This window comes from Carassius auratus, unplaced genomic scaffold, assembly GCF_003368295.1.
Source record: "Carassius auratus strain Wakin unplaced genomic scaffold, ASM336829v1 scaf_tig00216461, whole genome shotgun sequence".
Lineage (NCBI taxonomy): Eukaryota > Metazoa > Chordata > Actinopteri > Cypriniformes > Cyprinidae > Carassius > Carassius auratus.
This window is the reverse complement of record NW_020528584.1, coordinates 220,594-236,547: the sequence shown is the minus strand read 5'-3', so window position 1 is coordinate 236,547 and position 15,954 is coordinate 220,594. Positions and strand designations below refer to the sequence as shown.

General features: G+C 37.9%; 1 protein-coding gene across 1 annotated transcript in view; it reads left to right on the top strand.

Annotated features, from left to right (window-relative positions):
* Window positions 1-15,954, top strand: part of LOC113098262 (microtubule-associated tumor suppressor candidate 2 homolog) — a 38,831-nt gene that overhangs the window by 16,098 nt on the left and 6,779 nt on the right. The window contains exons 5-8 of the mRNA XM_026263279.1: window positions 1,029-1,228; window positions 14,053-14,119; window positions 14,609-14,823; window positions 15,672-15,777. Coding sequence (XP_026119064.1) covers window positions 1,029-1,228; window positions 14,053-14,119; window positions 14,609-14,823; window positions 15,672-15,777 — 588 coding nt within the window. The remainder of the gene's footprint in view (window positions 1-1,028; window positions 1,229-14,052; window positions 14,120-14,608; window positions 14,824-15,671; window positions 15,778-15,954) is intronic.

The following is a 15,954-nucleotide window of genomic DNA, read 5'->3' as shown; positions in this document are numbered from 1 at the left end:
TCATAGCAACACTGTAAAGACTAAAGACTTCCATTAAGAAACAGGCTAGTAATTCCCTCGCTAATGCTTCTTGACTAATGCAAGTTAAACTGACACCCTATAGGTGTTAAAATAAGTATAATAATTTAATTGAATCTTCTATATATTTAGCTTTTTTTTTGTTGCCTCAATAATTCATTTGAAATATACAGTAAATTTAAATACCTACTGTATATATATAATGTTAGATAAACAGTTACAAATGATATATAAGCATATTTATAAAATAAAATAAAAAAGTTTCCTAAAGTCTTATTGGATGATCCACCTTTACTCTTCAAAAGTTTGGTTTCGTTAAGATTTTTTAAATGTTTTTCAAAGAAGTCTCTTATGGTCACCTAGGCTGAATTTATTTGATCAAAAACACAATAAAACAGTAATACTGAGAAATATTTGTACAATTTAAAATAACTGTTTTATATTTTTAAATACTTTCAATTGTAATTTATTTTTGGGATGCAAAGCTTATTTCAGGAACAATTGCTTTATCCTTCAGTGGAAACCATGAAACATTTTTTTAGTATTCTTTTTTTTTTTAAATGTACAGAAAAAAATAATAATAATAGCTTTGTTTAAATGAGAAAAATCTCCAAAATAAAGTATTTTCACTTGTGGGCATCACTACATATATTACATATATTTAATACATAGCCTATTAGAAGCAAGCCAGCAGTTACTGCTGAATGTTGACCTGAACACAGTTTTTATGATCACATTAATGTATGGTCCTTATACATTTTATGAAACAATATTGACTTAAGTGACACATGTATGACAACTAAAATCCAATGAATTGCAGTCACATTTTAAACATACTTATTGTTTAAAAATAAACTGAGAGAATCTCACAAATCCTGTCACAAACATAAGGACATATTTGAAGCCAAATGTAAATGATAATAATAATTTTCAGAAAATAATCTCATCCTCATATTAATACGCTTCATTATCTTTATGCACTTTTTTCATATTTTTTGTTAATCCTTCAGTGCGTCAGAAGTCATGTGTGGCCCGTCTGGGTTGGCGTGCAGAAGGTGTGGATGCTGAGTGGGAGCAGTTGATGGTACAGAAACTGAAAGAGAGATGTGAAGATCAGGCTCGTCAGCTGATCACCCTGCAGGATAAGCTCAGGAAGTCCTCACAATGCCTGGATGTGTTCACCATAACCACACAGCACTTCTGCCAGAAGGTAACACACTGTCAAAGCTGTAAATGCTACAGTGCTGGCAACTTCATAGTTAAGACCCACATGGGTTGCAACCTGGAACAATCCTGATAGGGATGACCCAGAATTTAAATTTAAAGTTGTAAATGGCATAACAATAAATTGCTGAATAATTGTTTTGAAATGAACCTGACTTCCCATAACTATTACATAAGCAGAGCTTTTGATCCCCTGCTTGATGTAATCATCAGATCATGTGATGCTGGTTGGAGGGTCCCTGTTTAATATTCACATTATTCTCACATTAGGGACAAGGTTACTTGTAATTTAAGCTCCTACATCTTATCTACAATTTGTAGAATACTTATTTAAAAGAAGGCCATTTTGGGGCAATGCAATTTTGGTTCAAGGTTATTAATTCTGCTTTGAATGCACCACCGACTGTTGCAATTGATGCTTGTGTGGAAGTGAGGCAGTGTGTGAAAACTTTCTCCATTTCTTCATTGATAAATTTTCTGCCAGAGCACTTATTTCACCCCCTGGTTTCGATCCTTCAGTGTTTGTCCCCTGCTCTGCTGTTCTAGACACTTTTGAGCCTGTGACTCTGTTAGTAACTTGCTTCACTTGCATTTGCCCATCACTACCTAACAGTAAAGCAGCATGCAATAATCAATCTGAACATTTATCATTCACACAGTAGAAAAAAACAAAGCAATCACCCAGAATAACCTAGTGCAGAGGTTCTCAACTCTGGCCAGTTGTTTCAAGTTACATGCATGAATAAAAGGCTAACAGTTTATGTTTGTTAGTTTAAGTCGAATTTCTGTATCTGATAAATTAATTTACCTGTTCAACTGTGCAATATAATACCAATTATGACTATCAATACGATGTAATAGAAGAATAACGTACACATCTGAATTGCATATGACAAATATTTAATTTTCCTGAAATAAATGTAGGCTGTACTTCATATAAAAAAAATGTAATTAAATATTTCCAAATTAAAACTTATTTGTAAAGTAAGATCTGGGGGATCAAACATTTTGACACGCAAAGTGAATCGCGCACGTGACTGGACATAAAATGTGTGTTCAGTTTGATGCAGCGAAAAACAACTCCACTGCGATCACTTCCCTTTTCCAATGTTTAGAGAAGGTTAACTTATGGCAAGCCCAAAATTTCCTCTTCTTAAACGAGGACAAGGCAGAGGTAATTGTTTTCTGTCCAAATGAGAACTCTCAGTGTACAAGCCCTAAGCTAGAAAGTTTATCCGTTTTTAGATCCTCACGGGTGCAGAACCTAGGTATTATTATTGACCAACATTTAAAATTTGATATACAAATCTCCTATGATATTGGAACCAGTTTCTATCAGCTTCGTTTACTGTTTAAAATTAAACACTTTCTCTCTCCAAAATCTCTAGAAATAGCTGTTCATGCATTTGTTACATTGAGTCTAGATTACTGCAATTCTTTATATTACGATATTTCTAAATCTCAAATTGCGCAACTTCAACTTTTCCAAAATGCTGCACCCAGACTGAATCAGAATCAGAATCAGAATGAGCTTTATTGCCATGTATGTTACACATACGAGGAATTCGTTTTCGTGATAGAAGCTCCGCAGTGCAACAGAATGACAGCGACAGAACAAAAAACACATAATAAAAGAAAAAATATATATACAAAAAATACAAATAAGTAGGACAGGAATGACAATATACAAATTGACAATTGTAAGGCAGGTATGTTACAAAAAGCAGTTATGTATGTACAGGCATATTATGTGCAAAATTTAAGTGTAAACTTCTCTAACACAGTATGTGTGTTAGATAAATAAGTATATGTGTATATAAATATAAATATAAATAGTGTAGTGTGTTCCACAGTCATTATCAATTGTTCATTAGATGGATTTCTTGAGGGAAGAAACTGTTCCTGTGTCTGGTCGTTCTGGTGTTCAGTGCTCTGTAGCGTCGACCAGATGGCAACAGTTCAAAGAGGGAGTGTGCTGGATGTGAGGGCTCCAGAATGATTTGACTGACCCTTTTGCTCAGTCTGGATAAGTACAGTCCTTGAATAGAAGGGAGGGTTGTACCAATGATTCCCTCAGCAGTTCGGACTACCCTCTGTAGTCTTCTGATGTCAGATTTAGAAGCTGAGCTGAACCAGACAGTTACTGAAGTGCAGAGGATGGATTCGATGATGGTGGAGTAGAACTGTATCAGCAGCTCCTGTGGCAGGTTAAACTTCCGCAGCTGGCGAAGGAAGTACAACCTGTACTGGGTCTTATTAACAATAGAGTCTATGTGAATGTCCCACTTCAGGTCCTGAGTGATAGTGGTGCCCAGGAACCTGAATGACTCCACTGCAGTCACAGTGCTGTTCATGATAGTGAGTGGGGGGAGAGCAGGGGAGTTTCTCCTGAAGTCCACTATCAGCTGTTTTTTGAGTTTGTTAAGCTCCAGGTCATTGAGAGTGCACCAGACAGCCAGCTCTTTACCTTCCTGTCTGTAAGCTGACTCGTCACTGTCCTGAATGAGGCAGATGAGTGTTGTGTCGTCTGCAAACTTCAGGAGCTTGACAGAGGGGTCCTTAGACGTGCAATCATTAGAGTACAGGGAGAAGAGCAGTGGGGCTAGAACGCAGCCCTGGGGAGCTCCGGGGTTGATTGTACAGGTGTGTGTTTTTCCCCATCTTCACTAGCTGCTGTCTGTCTGTCAGGAAGCTGTTGAACCACTGACCGACGGAGGTGGGCACGGAGACCTGAGTTAGTTTGGGCAGGAGGAGGTTTGGGATTGATCGTGTTAAAGGCCGAGCTGAAGTCCACAAACAGGATCCTCACATAAGTCCCTGGTCTGTCTAGGTGTTGCAGAACATAATGCAGTCCAATGTTTACTGCATCGTCCACAGACCTGTTTGCTCTGTAGGCAAACTGAAGAGGATCCAGTAAGGGGCCAGTGATGTCCTTCAGGTGGGCCAGAACCAGTTTTTCAAATGACTTAATGACTACAGATGTTAAAGCCACAGGCCTTAATCCTTTTTTGCTCAGTTAAATTCTGTACAACTTTACAGCTGACTTTACTGATCACAATCTGAGTTTCCCATTAATCATGTCACATTTATCTCACCTTGAATCTACTTTGCATTTACTTTTTTGGGCTGTAGGATGTGTTAACTTGAAGGAGGATGTGTAAACATTTTCAAGACCTTTTGTTGAATCAGGATACCTGGCTAGAAATCCGTTATAAATCCACAGTCCTGTAATTTTGGATTTCTTTGGGATGGGAATGATGGAGGAGCTTTTGAAGCATGAAGGGACATCACACAGCTCCAGTGATCTCTTGAAGATCTGTGTGAAGATGGGGCCAGCTGGTCAGCACAGAATTTAAGACAGGCTGGTGTAACACAATCTGGGCCTGGTGCTTTTTTTCCTTTTCTGCTTCCGGAAGATCTGGCGCGCAGCTTCAAAAACACTCCAAACAGTGAGGTCAAAACAAGATTGTAAATCCTGCTCTCCTTAATTAGTCCATCTTTTTACAGTCCTTAATACGGGTTTAGCTGAGTTTCTGCCTGTAGGTTGGTATAAGATGAACCAGACAGTGATCAGAACGTCCCAAAGCTGCTCGTGGAACAGAGTGATATGCTTCCTTTATTGTGGCGTAACAGTGTTCCAATATATTACTCTCTTGTGGGACATGTGATGTGCCATCCATTTTTAAATGGATGCTTTTTGAAAGTAAAATTGAAATTGAAATTAAATTTCAACAAACAACAACTAAAATGAAAACCCTAGAAGCTTGAACAGTTTTGTAGCATTTTAAAATGCTAGTTTAATGTAGTAAGCAATGTGCTAAAATATATGCAAATGAGGCCAGAATATTAATGCAACTTGTTTAATTACACCTTAAAGGGGTCATATATTTTTTTAAAGATCATTATTTTGTGTATTTAATGTAACAGAATATGTTGACATGCTTTAATTATTTTTTAAATACTCTACATTGTTGTATGGCCTCTATGCCCCGCTTTTCTCAGACATATTGTTTTTTTACAAAGGTCCTCCTTCCGACAAGGACAGTCTGCTCTGACTGGCCAACTGATTCAGTGCATTGAGACTGGCCAGACACCACAAGCACTCATCAGAAATGTAATGCCCCTTTCCATAATCATGAGCTTTTAAAATAAATGTAAAGACACTTTATAATGTCCTTAGTTTTACCATCAGTTCAAGCCCGAAAGGTGAACAGAGTGGCATGGCAGACACAGTGATGACGCTCGTATGTGTTTGCAGAACACTCGTGAAGGTGATGTTAATTGTCAAACGAAACCAAATCTAACCTTTCAACTTATCAATATGATTACTTTATTGAGTGACATGCAGTGAGTTTAATCGGTGACATTATTAATAAATTCACTATCTGCGTCTTCTAGTCATTTCCGCAACCTGCTTCCCTTGGGGTTTTTAGACATAGAAAAGGCACAAAAAAACCTCTCAGAAGGAAGATCAGATTTACTATTGCAATTCTCAATGCAGCATGAATGATAAACAATGGAGAAATTTTCCACAATCAAGACAGAAAATCTAATTACTGCCATGAATAGCGGAGAGGCAGCGTGGTCCTCTCAGTATGGTGGATAAACAAAGCAGCTTCCCAGAACTCAATGTGGTGTGACGTTTCACATTCTGTAAAAGTGCAAATGTCAAGATCATAATCAAGTCAATTAACAAGTGTTTTGTGTTACAACTGTAATATAGAACAAATTCTTAATCCTATTTCGTCTGGAATTATTTATTTCATCTGATTGGAAGCTTATTAAAATGCATGTTCATTCCTAGTAGACTTTGGTGTCAGACAATGCACACGTGTTATTTTGTTCTTTATTGATCTCATCCTCCTTGATCTCTTCATCATTTACCCCTCCTCCTCCCAACATCCTTGAGTGTGTGTGTGTGTATGTGTATGTGAGGGAGAGAGGGAGAGACGCTTGGGGGTTGTCTGAAGAACATATGTAGAATTGCAGACTCACGGTACTCGTTGTTGCACTAGTCAGGCTGTTAAACACAGGATGAGGTAAGGCTGGTTGTTGAGCAATTTTTCTTTTTCTTTTTCGCTCACATTCTCCCTCACTCTGCCTGTTCGTCTTTCCTCCACTCCCTCCCTTTCTCTTCATTTCTCTCATCTCATGTGGTGTGCGTATGGTATTCCCCAGACAGGTTTTTATGAAGCTACCCTAGCATGAACCTGAGTTGCTGTAATCTTTCTCTGTATCTCCTCCCTACATGCTGTTTGGATACTACGGTAAAACAATAGCAGGAATAGTGTGTGAATGTGTGTGATGTTGCTTTCTTGCTCTGTGACTTGTTTGCTAAAGTAGAATCAGTGATACTTTTTTTGAACAAAATGTAAGTATATATAAAAATATATACTTTGTGATGATGGTTGTGTGTGTGTGTGTGTGTGTGTGTGTGTGTGTGTGTGTGTATGTGTGTGTGTGTGTGTTTGTGTGTGACACCTGCTCGTATATTGAGGGAAACACCCCACTATGACCACTGTTACTTTGCGATCTCGTAATTCTGATATTTTATTGCACTTTTTAAATTTTTTTATTGACCTGTTAAATAAAAACATATTGTATTTGATATTAGATGACATTAATAACATTGCTAATTGGAAATAAAAACATTTGAAGGTGTTATTGTTGCTTTTGCAAAATGTGCTATGACAATGTTAGTGGCTGGATTCTATTTGGTTTCTAAGGTGTTGTGGGTTGTTTTTTGCAGGTTATTGTGTGACCTCTTATTATTTAGGGCGGTTGCTAGGGTGTTGCTAGTTTCTGTTTGAGTGGTTGTTAGTGCTAGAATTTTCTGGGTAGTTGTTTTTTTACATGTTGCTGTGTGATCACTAGACTGTTTAAGGTGGTTTACATGATGTTTCCATGCTGTTGTTAAGGTGTTGTGAGTGCTTGTTTGCATATTGCCATGTGGTTGGCAGGACGTTACTAAGGTGTTGTGAGAGGTTATTTACATTTTTCTATGCAGTCACTGAGTGTTCTGAGAGATTTCTAATGGATTGCTGTTTGATTGTTAGCATTTTGCTATGTGCTCACTAGACTGTTTTGAGTGGTTGCTAGAGAGTCCTAACCAAATACCATTGTTCTTAATGGTATTTAAAACATGTTGTTATGCAGTCTCTCTCTCTATATTTTTTTTTTATTTGATGTAAATATATTAGAACAGAATATCATAGAAATGTAGGGTTAACCTCTCCTCAACAAGATACGGTGTGAAGTGTCATGTTGTCTGTTGGCCTACAAACAGTGTTACAGAACCTCTGGGCTACTGGTTTATTTAAATCCCTCATCCTTAAGATGAACAGTAGTAATAGCAATGCTTAGTAGACAGCACTAATAAAAAAAAAGTCCATATGCGTTTTTAAAATATAATTTGTGTCTTTTGTATCTTTTTTGTTCTATTCTAACTTCTATTAAATCAATTTTAAGAGGGAGAGGACGCTGGCGCTGTGTGTTCGCCGCTTCTCCACTCTGCTCGCCCGTGATTTTTAAACTGTGTTTTTAAACTATGCTTATAACTGCAAGGAGCACCTACCTACTACTATTTTTGCTGCTGTGCTGGTGTTGTCTGCCAACTAGCGCTGTCTGGCTGACATTCTCGGTCAGAATGGCACTCCGCTATTCCAGCTCGCAACTTCGTGGACTACATCTCGCAACCACACCTGGATTTAATATCCCCATCATTAAAGAACTTGGACTCCTTCGCCGTCCGCGGTATATTCATAGAGGATCTGGTCGAAAATTCATCTTCCATAACCATCCAAACAGGATGGTTCAACAAGCATTCCTTCTCTCTGGTCATCCGTCGCATGCTTGACGCGTCATCAGAATGCCGCCGCTCCAGTCACTATCAACAATTGAAATATCGCCTGCAAATATTCCAGCCTGCGAGGAGTGGATTTTAATGTTTTGTGTCCAGTTCAGAGATTCACCCCTCAGTCATTGGTTAAATTCGAACTCTTTAACACTCAATCCATCAATAATAAATCTGTACTGATTGAAGAACACATTAGGGAGAAAAGACTTGACTTCATGTGTTTAACAGAAACATGGCATCAGCCAGAGGTGTTCTCTGCCCTAAATGAAGCCTGTTCCCCTGGATACAGTTACTTGGAGGCAGCTCGCAGCACCGGCCGTGGTGGTGGCCTAGCTGTCATTCACCGACAGGACCTGGAGTTGTCCCGCATTACGCTGCCTGCGACATCTTCATGCGAGTGTCTAGCATTTAAATGCAAGCCTCCTTTTCCAATGACTGTTCTCCTTATTTATCGGCCCCCTAAGCAAAATTCTGTGTTTATCCCGGAAATATCTGATCTCCTCACTACTCTTTGTACTACCTCGGCCAATACTATTATCATGGGAGATATAAATATTCATGTTGACACCCCCTCATGTCATCTTGCTGCTGATTTTGTTCAGCTGCTAGACTCCCTCAACCTACAACAACATGTTGATGTCCCCACACATTCCAAGGGACACATACTTGATTTAATCATTACAAACTCAGCTCTCATCAGTAACCTACAGGTTTATGATCTTGGAGTTTCAGATCACAAGGTTGTGGCAATGGAGTTGCCCCTTCCTTTCTCTCACATCAAACCAAAGAGACAGATCTACTACAGAAAGTTGAAAAACATCAATGCGGATGTCCTGGTCCAGGACCTTCAACATATCTCCTCTCTCTCCATTGGCCTTTCTGACTTGGTTTCCGTTGCTGACTCGGTGGATTTTTATAACCAGTCCCTGAGCAGTCTCCTGGACCTCCATGCCCCTCTGATATCGAGGACCATCTCATTCACACGATCAGCACCTTGGTACACCTGCGAGCTGCGAAAGATGAAAGTGGCTGGGCGTGTCCTTGAGCGGCGGTTCAAGGCCTCTGGACTGACTGTTCACAAACAGGCATATAGGGAACAAAAGAGGGCTTATGCAGAAGCTCTGAGAGACGCGCGGTCACGGTATTATTCCACTATCATCAATAACAATCCTGGAAACTCAAAACAACTTTTTTCAACAATAAACCACCTTCTCAAACCCCCCGTACTCTCCCACTCTGAGACCACTGAGGAGAGGTGTAATATGTTTATTACCTTTTTCAAACAAAAAGTAAATAATATCCCGTCTAAACTCACTACCACTGCTGCTCTGCCTTCTCCAACGTTAGATCCAGCATTGAAGATTGTCCAGCCCTTCAGCTCTTTCACTGATGTCACACAGGAAGAAGTGGAGGATGTTATCAGAAAGATGAAGCCGGCCACCTGTGCCCTGGATCCCTTCCCTTCCACTCTGCTGAAGGCCAACCTCTCTGTTGTCTCTCCATTCATCACCAAGATAATAAACAACTCCCTTCTGGTTGGTCATATCCCATCCACATTAAAAACCGCTGTCATCAACCCTCTACTTAAAAAACCAACTATGGACCCTGAAGTTCTCTGCAACTATAGGCCCATTTCAAACCTACCATTTCTATCAAAGGTTTTGGAAAAAACAGTTGCAGTACAACTTCATACTCACCTTAAAAAAAAATAACCTGTTTGAAAAATTTCAGTCGGGTTTCCGCCCTGGTCATAGCACTGAAACAGCCTTGGTCAGGATCACCAATGACCTTCTGATGGCAGCAGATTCTGGTTCCCCATCACTACTTATCCTGCTAGATCTAACAGCTGCTTTTGACACAGTAGACCACAACATTCTCTTACACCACCTGAAATACACCATTGGACTTTCAGAAAATGTTTATGACTGGTTCATTTCATATCTGACTGGCAGAACTGAGTACGTTGCCCTGGGCAAAGCCAAATCACTCACTCATAATGTCACCTGTGGGGTTCCTCAGGGGCCTGTGCTGGGTCCCACACTTTTCTCCATTTACATGCTCCCCCTCGGTAAAATCATTAGTAGACATGGTATATCATTCCATTGTTATGCTGATGATACACAGCTGTATTTAAGTACAACCTCCACTTTCTCTGCTCCCCTACCAACATCCACACTGACCACCTGCCTGGAGGAGATAGAGATGTGGATGAAGCTCAATTTCCTTCAGTTAAATTGCTCTAAAACTGATGCCATCTTAATTGGTACACCACATCAACTTCGCACTTCAACCATCACCAGCATCACTTTTTCCGGCCAAAATATCTCCCTTTCCACATCGGTCAGTAATTTAGGTGTCAAAATGGATCCTCATCTCACCTTTGACACCCACATTAAACACCTATGCAAGACCTCATTCTTCCATCTCAAGAACATTGCCAAACTCCGTCCAACACTCAGCATGGAGGATGCAGAGAAGCTCGTCCATGCCTTTGTTTCTTCCAGGCTGGACTACTGTAATGCACTCCTCATCGGGATCTCTGGCAAAAGCATCCAGAGACTTCAATACATCCAAAATAGCGCTGCCAGAATCCTGATGAGGGTGCGCAAGCATGAACACATCACCCCCATCCTGAAATCTCTTCACTGGCTCCCTGTCACACTGAGAATTGAGTATAACGTTTCCCTCCTCACCCATCAGTGTATTCACGGACATGCCCCCCTCTACCTGCAGGAACTTCTCACCCACCCGACCTTTTCACACTCTGCACGCGCTCTTCGTTCTGCAAACTCAAACATCCTCCAAATTCCCAGAACAAAACTTTGCAGCATGGGTGATAGGGCCTTTTCATCGGCTGCTCCGAGGCTGTGGAATTCCCTCCCGGACTACCTAAGGGCCCCACAGACTACTGATGCTTTTAAACGCAACCTAAAAACATTTATTTTTATAAAAGCTTTTCAATGAACGTTTTTATAGTTTTATGTTGTTCTGTTTTCTTTTTATATTGAATTACTTTGATTTTTAGATCCTCTGTAGCACTTTGAGATTGTCCAAATGTAAAGTGCATTACAAATAAAATTTATTATTATTATTATTATTATTAATTTGATTTGTAAAAAGCAGACAATAGTTGCTATGTTAGCCATTCCATTTAATGCACAAATTACAAACTTTATTTTAAATATATATATATAAATATATATATATGGGGCGTACCATGCTACCTTTTTTTTTTTTTTTTTTTTTTTTTTTACATGTACCATGGTATACTTTTGAAGTACTTTGTGAATACAGTGGAACATAGATTTCAGTACAATAGAAGTAGTATGGTACTACCATAGTACTTTTCACAGGGGCATTCACTGTCTGTATAGGTGTTTTAAAACAGCAGATCATGCTGTGGGATCTCAGCTGGCATTTGGAGCTGAATTAGTGTAGGATGTCAAAATGATGACTCATGCTGTATCATTTGCTAACATTGATTCAAGTATGGATCATAAACATTTAATTGTGTTGTGGCATCATTAAACATGCCCGGTATAGATATGGTTGTTTATGTCACTGTGGAGTAAATTTGTGTTACTTACAGATATGGCTGCTCCAATAAGTGCTGATTAAGGCCTGTGCCATGGTTTATTTTAAGGCTTGAGGAACAAATGGTATAGTATTTGATAATGTTTGATGCAAGTATACTGCAGGGGGCTTGCAGTCCTTATAAGCTGTGAATTGGAAGGTAGTATTTGCCAATTGAGGGAATGAGTTTGGGGACTGGCAAAATATTAAGAATACTATAAATTCCCTTCTAACATAACTGTACCATATCTGTACTGTAACTGTCTGTTAATTACTTATTTACCAAACATTTTTGTAAAAATCTTCTTTGCCAGCTACAGAGTGATTTTGGTTGAGTGGCTCCACCACTGCCTGATTTCATGGACAATAAAAACTGCAAATTGCCTATGCAGTCTAAAAAATGTTTATCGAATACATAGAATCACATTGTGTTGTTCCATTTATTTTCCCCATACTTGTCAAATCTTGCATAATGCATTTGTGATGTGTATATAAGAATTCTGTATGTCTCTTTGGAAGGCTGTTCCTAGCCAGAGGTGGGCAGCATTTTAATTAAAATACTGTATTTAATTTTGAAATACTGTATTTAATAATATGTATTTAATTACTTTTGAGTATTTTCTCATTTGCTGGACAAAAAAATAATAATAAATCGGATGTCTTTTGTAGACAATTACTTTGTATTAAAAATGCTTAAAATACTCAATTAGGTCATTTTATTCTCAGATAATAGAGTAACTTTCTTTACCTGTGTTGAACTATAGCCTATCACAGTTTTTGGCTGGATGCAAGTGAATCAAATGACATCCTTTTGGATCCATAGATGGAGACTTAATTCGCTCATGGTTGAATCCAACTGAAAAAAAAAAATACAAAAAAAAAATAAAACAATGAAAGAAACTGGTTCTGGGTTCTGGTTTAGTATGTACTAAAATATATATGATCAGATATTAGCTTTCATAAATGTAATGGTCCTCATCTGTTGACATGGCCAAAACAGTGAGTAAACATGACTCACTGACATCATCACTCGCTTGCATGACTATGGAGTGTGTGCACGAGCACAAGCAGTAAGTTGCTGGCTGCAGTTCATTTAATGGCCACTGGCCACTCGCTAATAACAAGAGTTTCTGAATTCTACATAGAGCCCCTTTAACAGCCAAATATCCACATTTTTAGGTGCTAATCTTCATTGTTGACTGTGAAAACACTTGAGCCGTCCTCTTGCACTGGATTGTTCCACAGGACTGTTAAAGTTTTGACAAGTTGATGCGATAAAAAAAAGGCAGTGAAATAATAAAGGGTAGATATGCTTTATGGTATACACACAAACACAGTCAGTTGTGTCTTAAGTAAACATAAAAAAGATAATTATGTATCAATATGTTGGATCCATGTATGCATTTCGAAGTGACAGTAGCTTAACATACCTACTGCTGTTTATATCCTTAATTGTAATCTAACGATAAGACAAAGAGAAAACTCACTGCTCTTGACTGAATTACTTAAGCAGCTTTAACAATTATCTAATTTAATTCATAGTGTAGAGACTGCAGTTTTATTTTACATTTAATCAATATTTTATTTCTTACTGAAATGCTGTTAGACTACTGTACATGAATAACATTAAGGATGTTTATAATAATCTTTTTTCATAAAATATAAAATTTCATCTATACCTTTCTTAAATTGCATTAGTCCTATATTATTGTTTATTTGCATTGGTGTGATTATTTTTGAATAATAAAGATCAAATAAATTAAAAATAGCTCTATTTTGATATACATCATTGCAATAAATAAAAAAATTGGCCATGCTGCCCACCTCTTGAGGATAAATATAGCATTTTTTTCTGTCTGTAGAAGGTCAGTTTTGTGCATCTTCTTAAATTAAAAGTTTTACAATATGAAGAATAGATTATTATGCTGAAGTAAATGGCTCATGCATCCTGGCTAATGCACAATAATTTTTTTGTGTTAGGGTAAAAGAAAATGTTGTTTACAGGTTGTTCAAGGAGAGGAAAGCGCTTCTCTCTCTTATGTGTGTGTCAAACACTTTTACTAAATGTGTTTTATCTTACTCTACTATAATTTAATTGTCTCTTGCAGTTTAAATGATTGCTTGCAAATAATGTTTTTTAATTTTATTTTAAAATGATACATTACTTGTATTTTTTATTAAAAATTGTATCCATAAACAGGCATGCACAAGATCTGTTTTCCTCAGATTCATTCATTCATACATGTCAATTTATTACTAAATTGTTCATTATTACTAGATAACTAATTAGACAATGCTTTGAGCACATCTTTAAATCCATTCCTCTCCGTAATTGTCCCTTACACTCATGTGAGCTTGCAGGTTCTGTGTGTATTTTTCAGAGTGAGAATGCTGCCGTGAAGGAGAGAGAATTGTCCCTGCAGTTAGCCAGGATCAGAGATGATGTGGGTAAGTCTGCTCTGGCTCTGAGGTAAAAAAAAAAAAAAGAAAACTGTAATTAATGGGAAATGTTAGTTTATCAAACCAGTATTTGGTGTTATAATTGGCAACCTAAGTGATAGATTTATATATGCTAAATCTGAATCTATTTTCCTTTTTCTTTTTCTGTTCCTTTTTTTTTTTTTTTTTTTTTTTTTGATTAAGTGACATTTTGATTATCATTTATTATTTTTTTTGCTATAAAATAAAAAATCACACAAATCAGATTTCTGAATGCTAAGATAAAAAAATGAAGATGTGTTTTAAAGTGCAAATTTGCTATTTACAAACCCCGTATTTAATGAATAGAAAATAAAACGGCTCATGTTTTATTTAATTTGTTCACCAGAATAATTACCAAGATTAAAAGTGACAGGGTTGCAAATTTATCAACATCATCATTTTTTGAAGGTTAAACAGGAACTTTCACTGACTTTAGCAAATTATTTGTATCTCTAGTGGTCAGTGTTCAGCGGTGGGAGTGTCTGCAGGGTGAGAAGGCCCAACTGGAGCAGAGTTTTGAGCGGGAGCTGAAAGGACTACAAGAGGAGCAACAGCAGGAGCTCAAGGCCCTACAGCAGAGACTGGTAGAGGATTGCACCTCTGAGATACAGCGACTCCAGCAACAGCAGAACAGCCACCTGGTGCAGCTGCGTTCCCAGCACCAGGAACAGGTGAGATGAGGAAATAACAGGGTATAAAGGCCAAGATTATCATTGACACACCTTGGAAGAGTCATTTATTTTAGCACTGTAAACAAAGGACTTTAAGGTATGAAGGCGTATGAGGGTTAAGAAAGCCCAGAAGGTGGTTACATGTCTTTGTAGTCTGATGATGCACTAATCATTCTCCCCTTAAGCCCAAAATATACTTCGGTTTGACACAAATGCTCAGAGTATGTGTACAGACAAACACACTTTATTAAGTTAGCATCATGTGCACTGTATGCATACTCTAGTGTATGCATAAAAAGTATAGCATATTTTGTCGCCATTGCTTGATTAAATTTTGCAACCAAAATCCATTGTCATGCAAATGTCATTTTAATGGGAATCATAAAAATGAAAAATTTCACCTGAACAATTTCCAGTGGGAAGAAAAAGAAAAGAAAGAAAATTCCCTATTCAAGTTCTGTGAACTTTGACACACAAATAACACCAGCCAATCAACCATCTTTGTTCACCAGTGGCATCTGTGTGAGTGTAGATTTGTAACTTAGTAGAAAAGCTTCTAAGTTCACCGAGGAAGATCACAAAGAAAATTCAAATTGTCCACAATTCTCAAATGAAACATAGTGCTAATCTAAATTGGTTTGGTATTAATAAAGAGAGAGCCAACAGAGTGATATAAGATTAAAACAATGTATTACAGTATTTTTTTATAGACAACAGTCAAATATAAATTGTAAAATGTTTCAAATGACCAGTCAGAATAAAGAGTCAATATTCCCGAGTGCCTTGTAAAAAAAAATATATATATATACATATTTTTAAATGACAACCATTTTTGTTTTTCATATAAGATCGAGGAAATGAGTGAAAAACATGAGAGGGCCGTGATGGAGATGGAAGCGACACATGGTGCCACATTGGTCACTTTACAGGAAGAACACACCAGAACTGTCAAGAGTGAGTCCTGCTGACAGACATATCTATCACACTCCCAGAAATTGAAGCAACTGTGTCTAAAGACATAGAGAGCTGCCTACTTATGCCGCGTTTCCACCGAAATTAACCAGAACATTTGTACCAGTAACTTTTCCCCCCACACTAAAGTCTAAAGTACCGGGAAAATAGTCTGGTGAT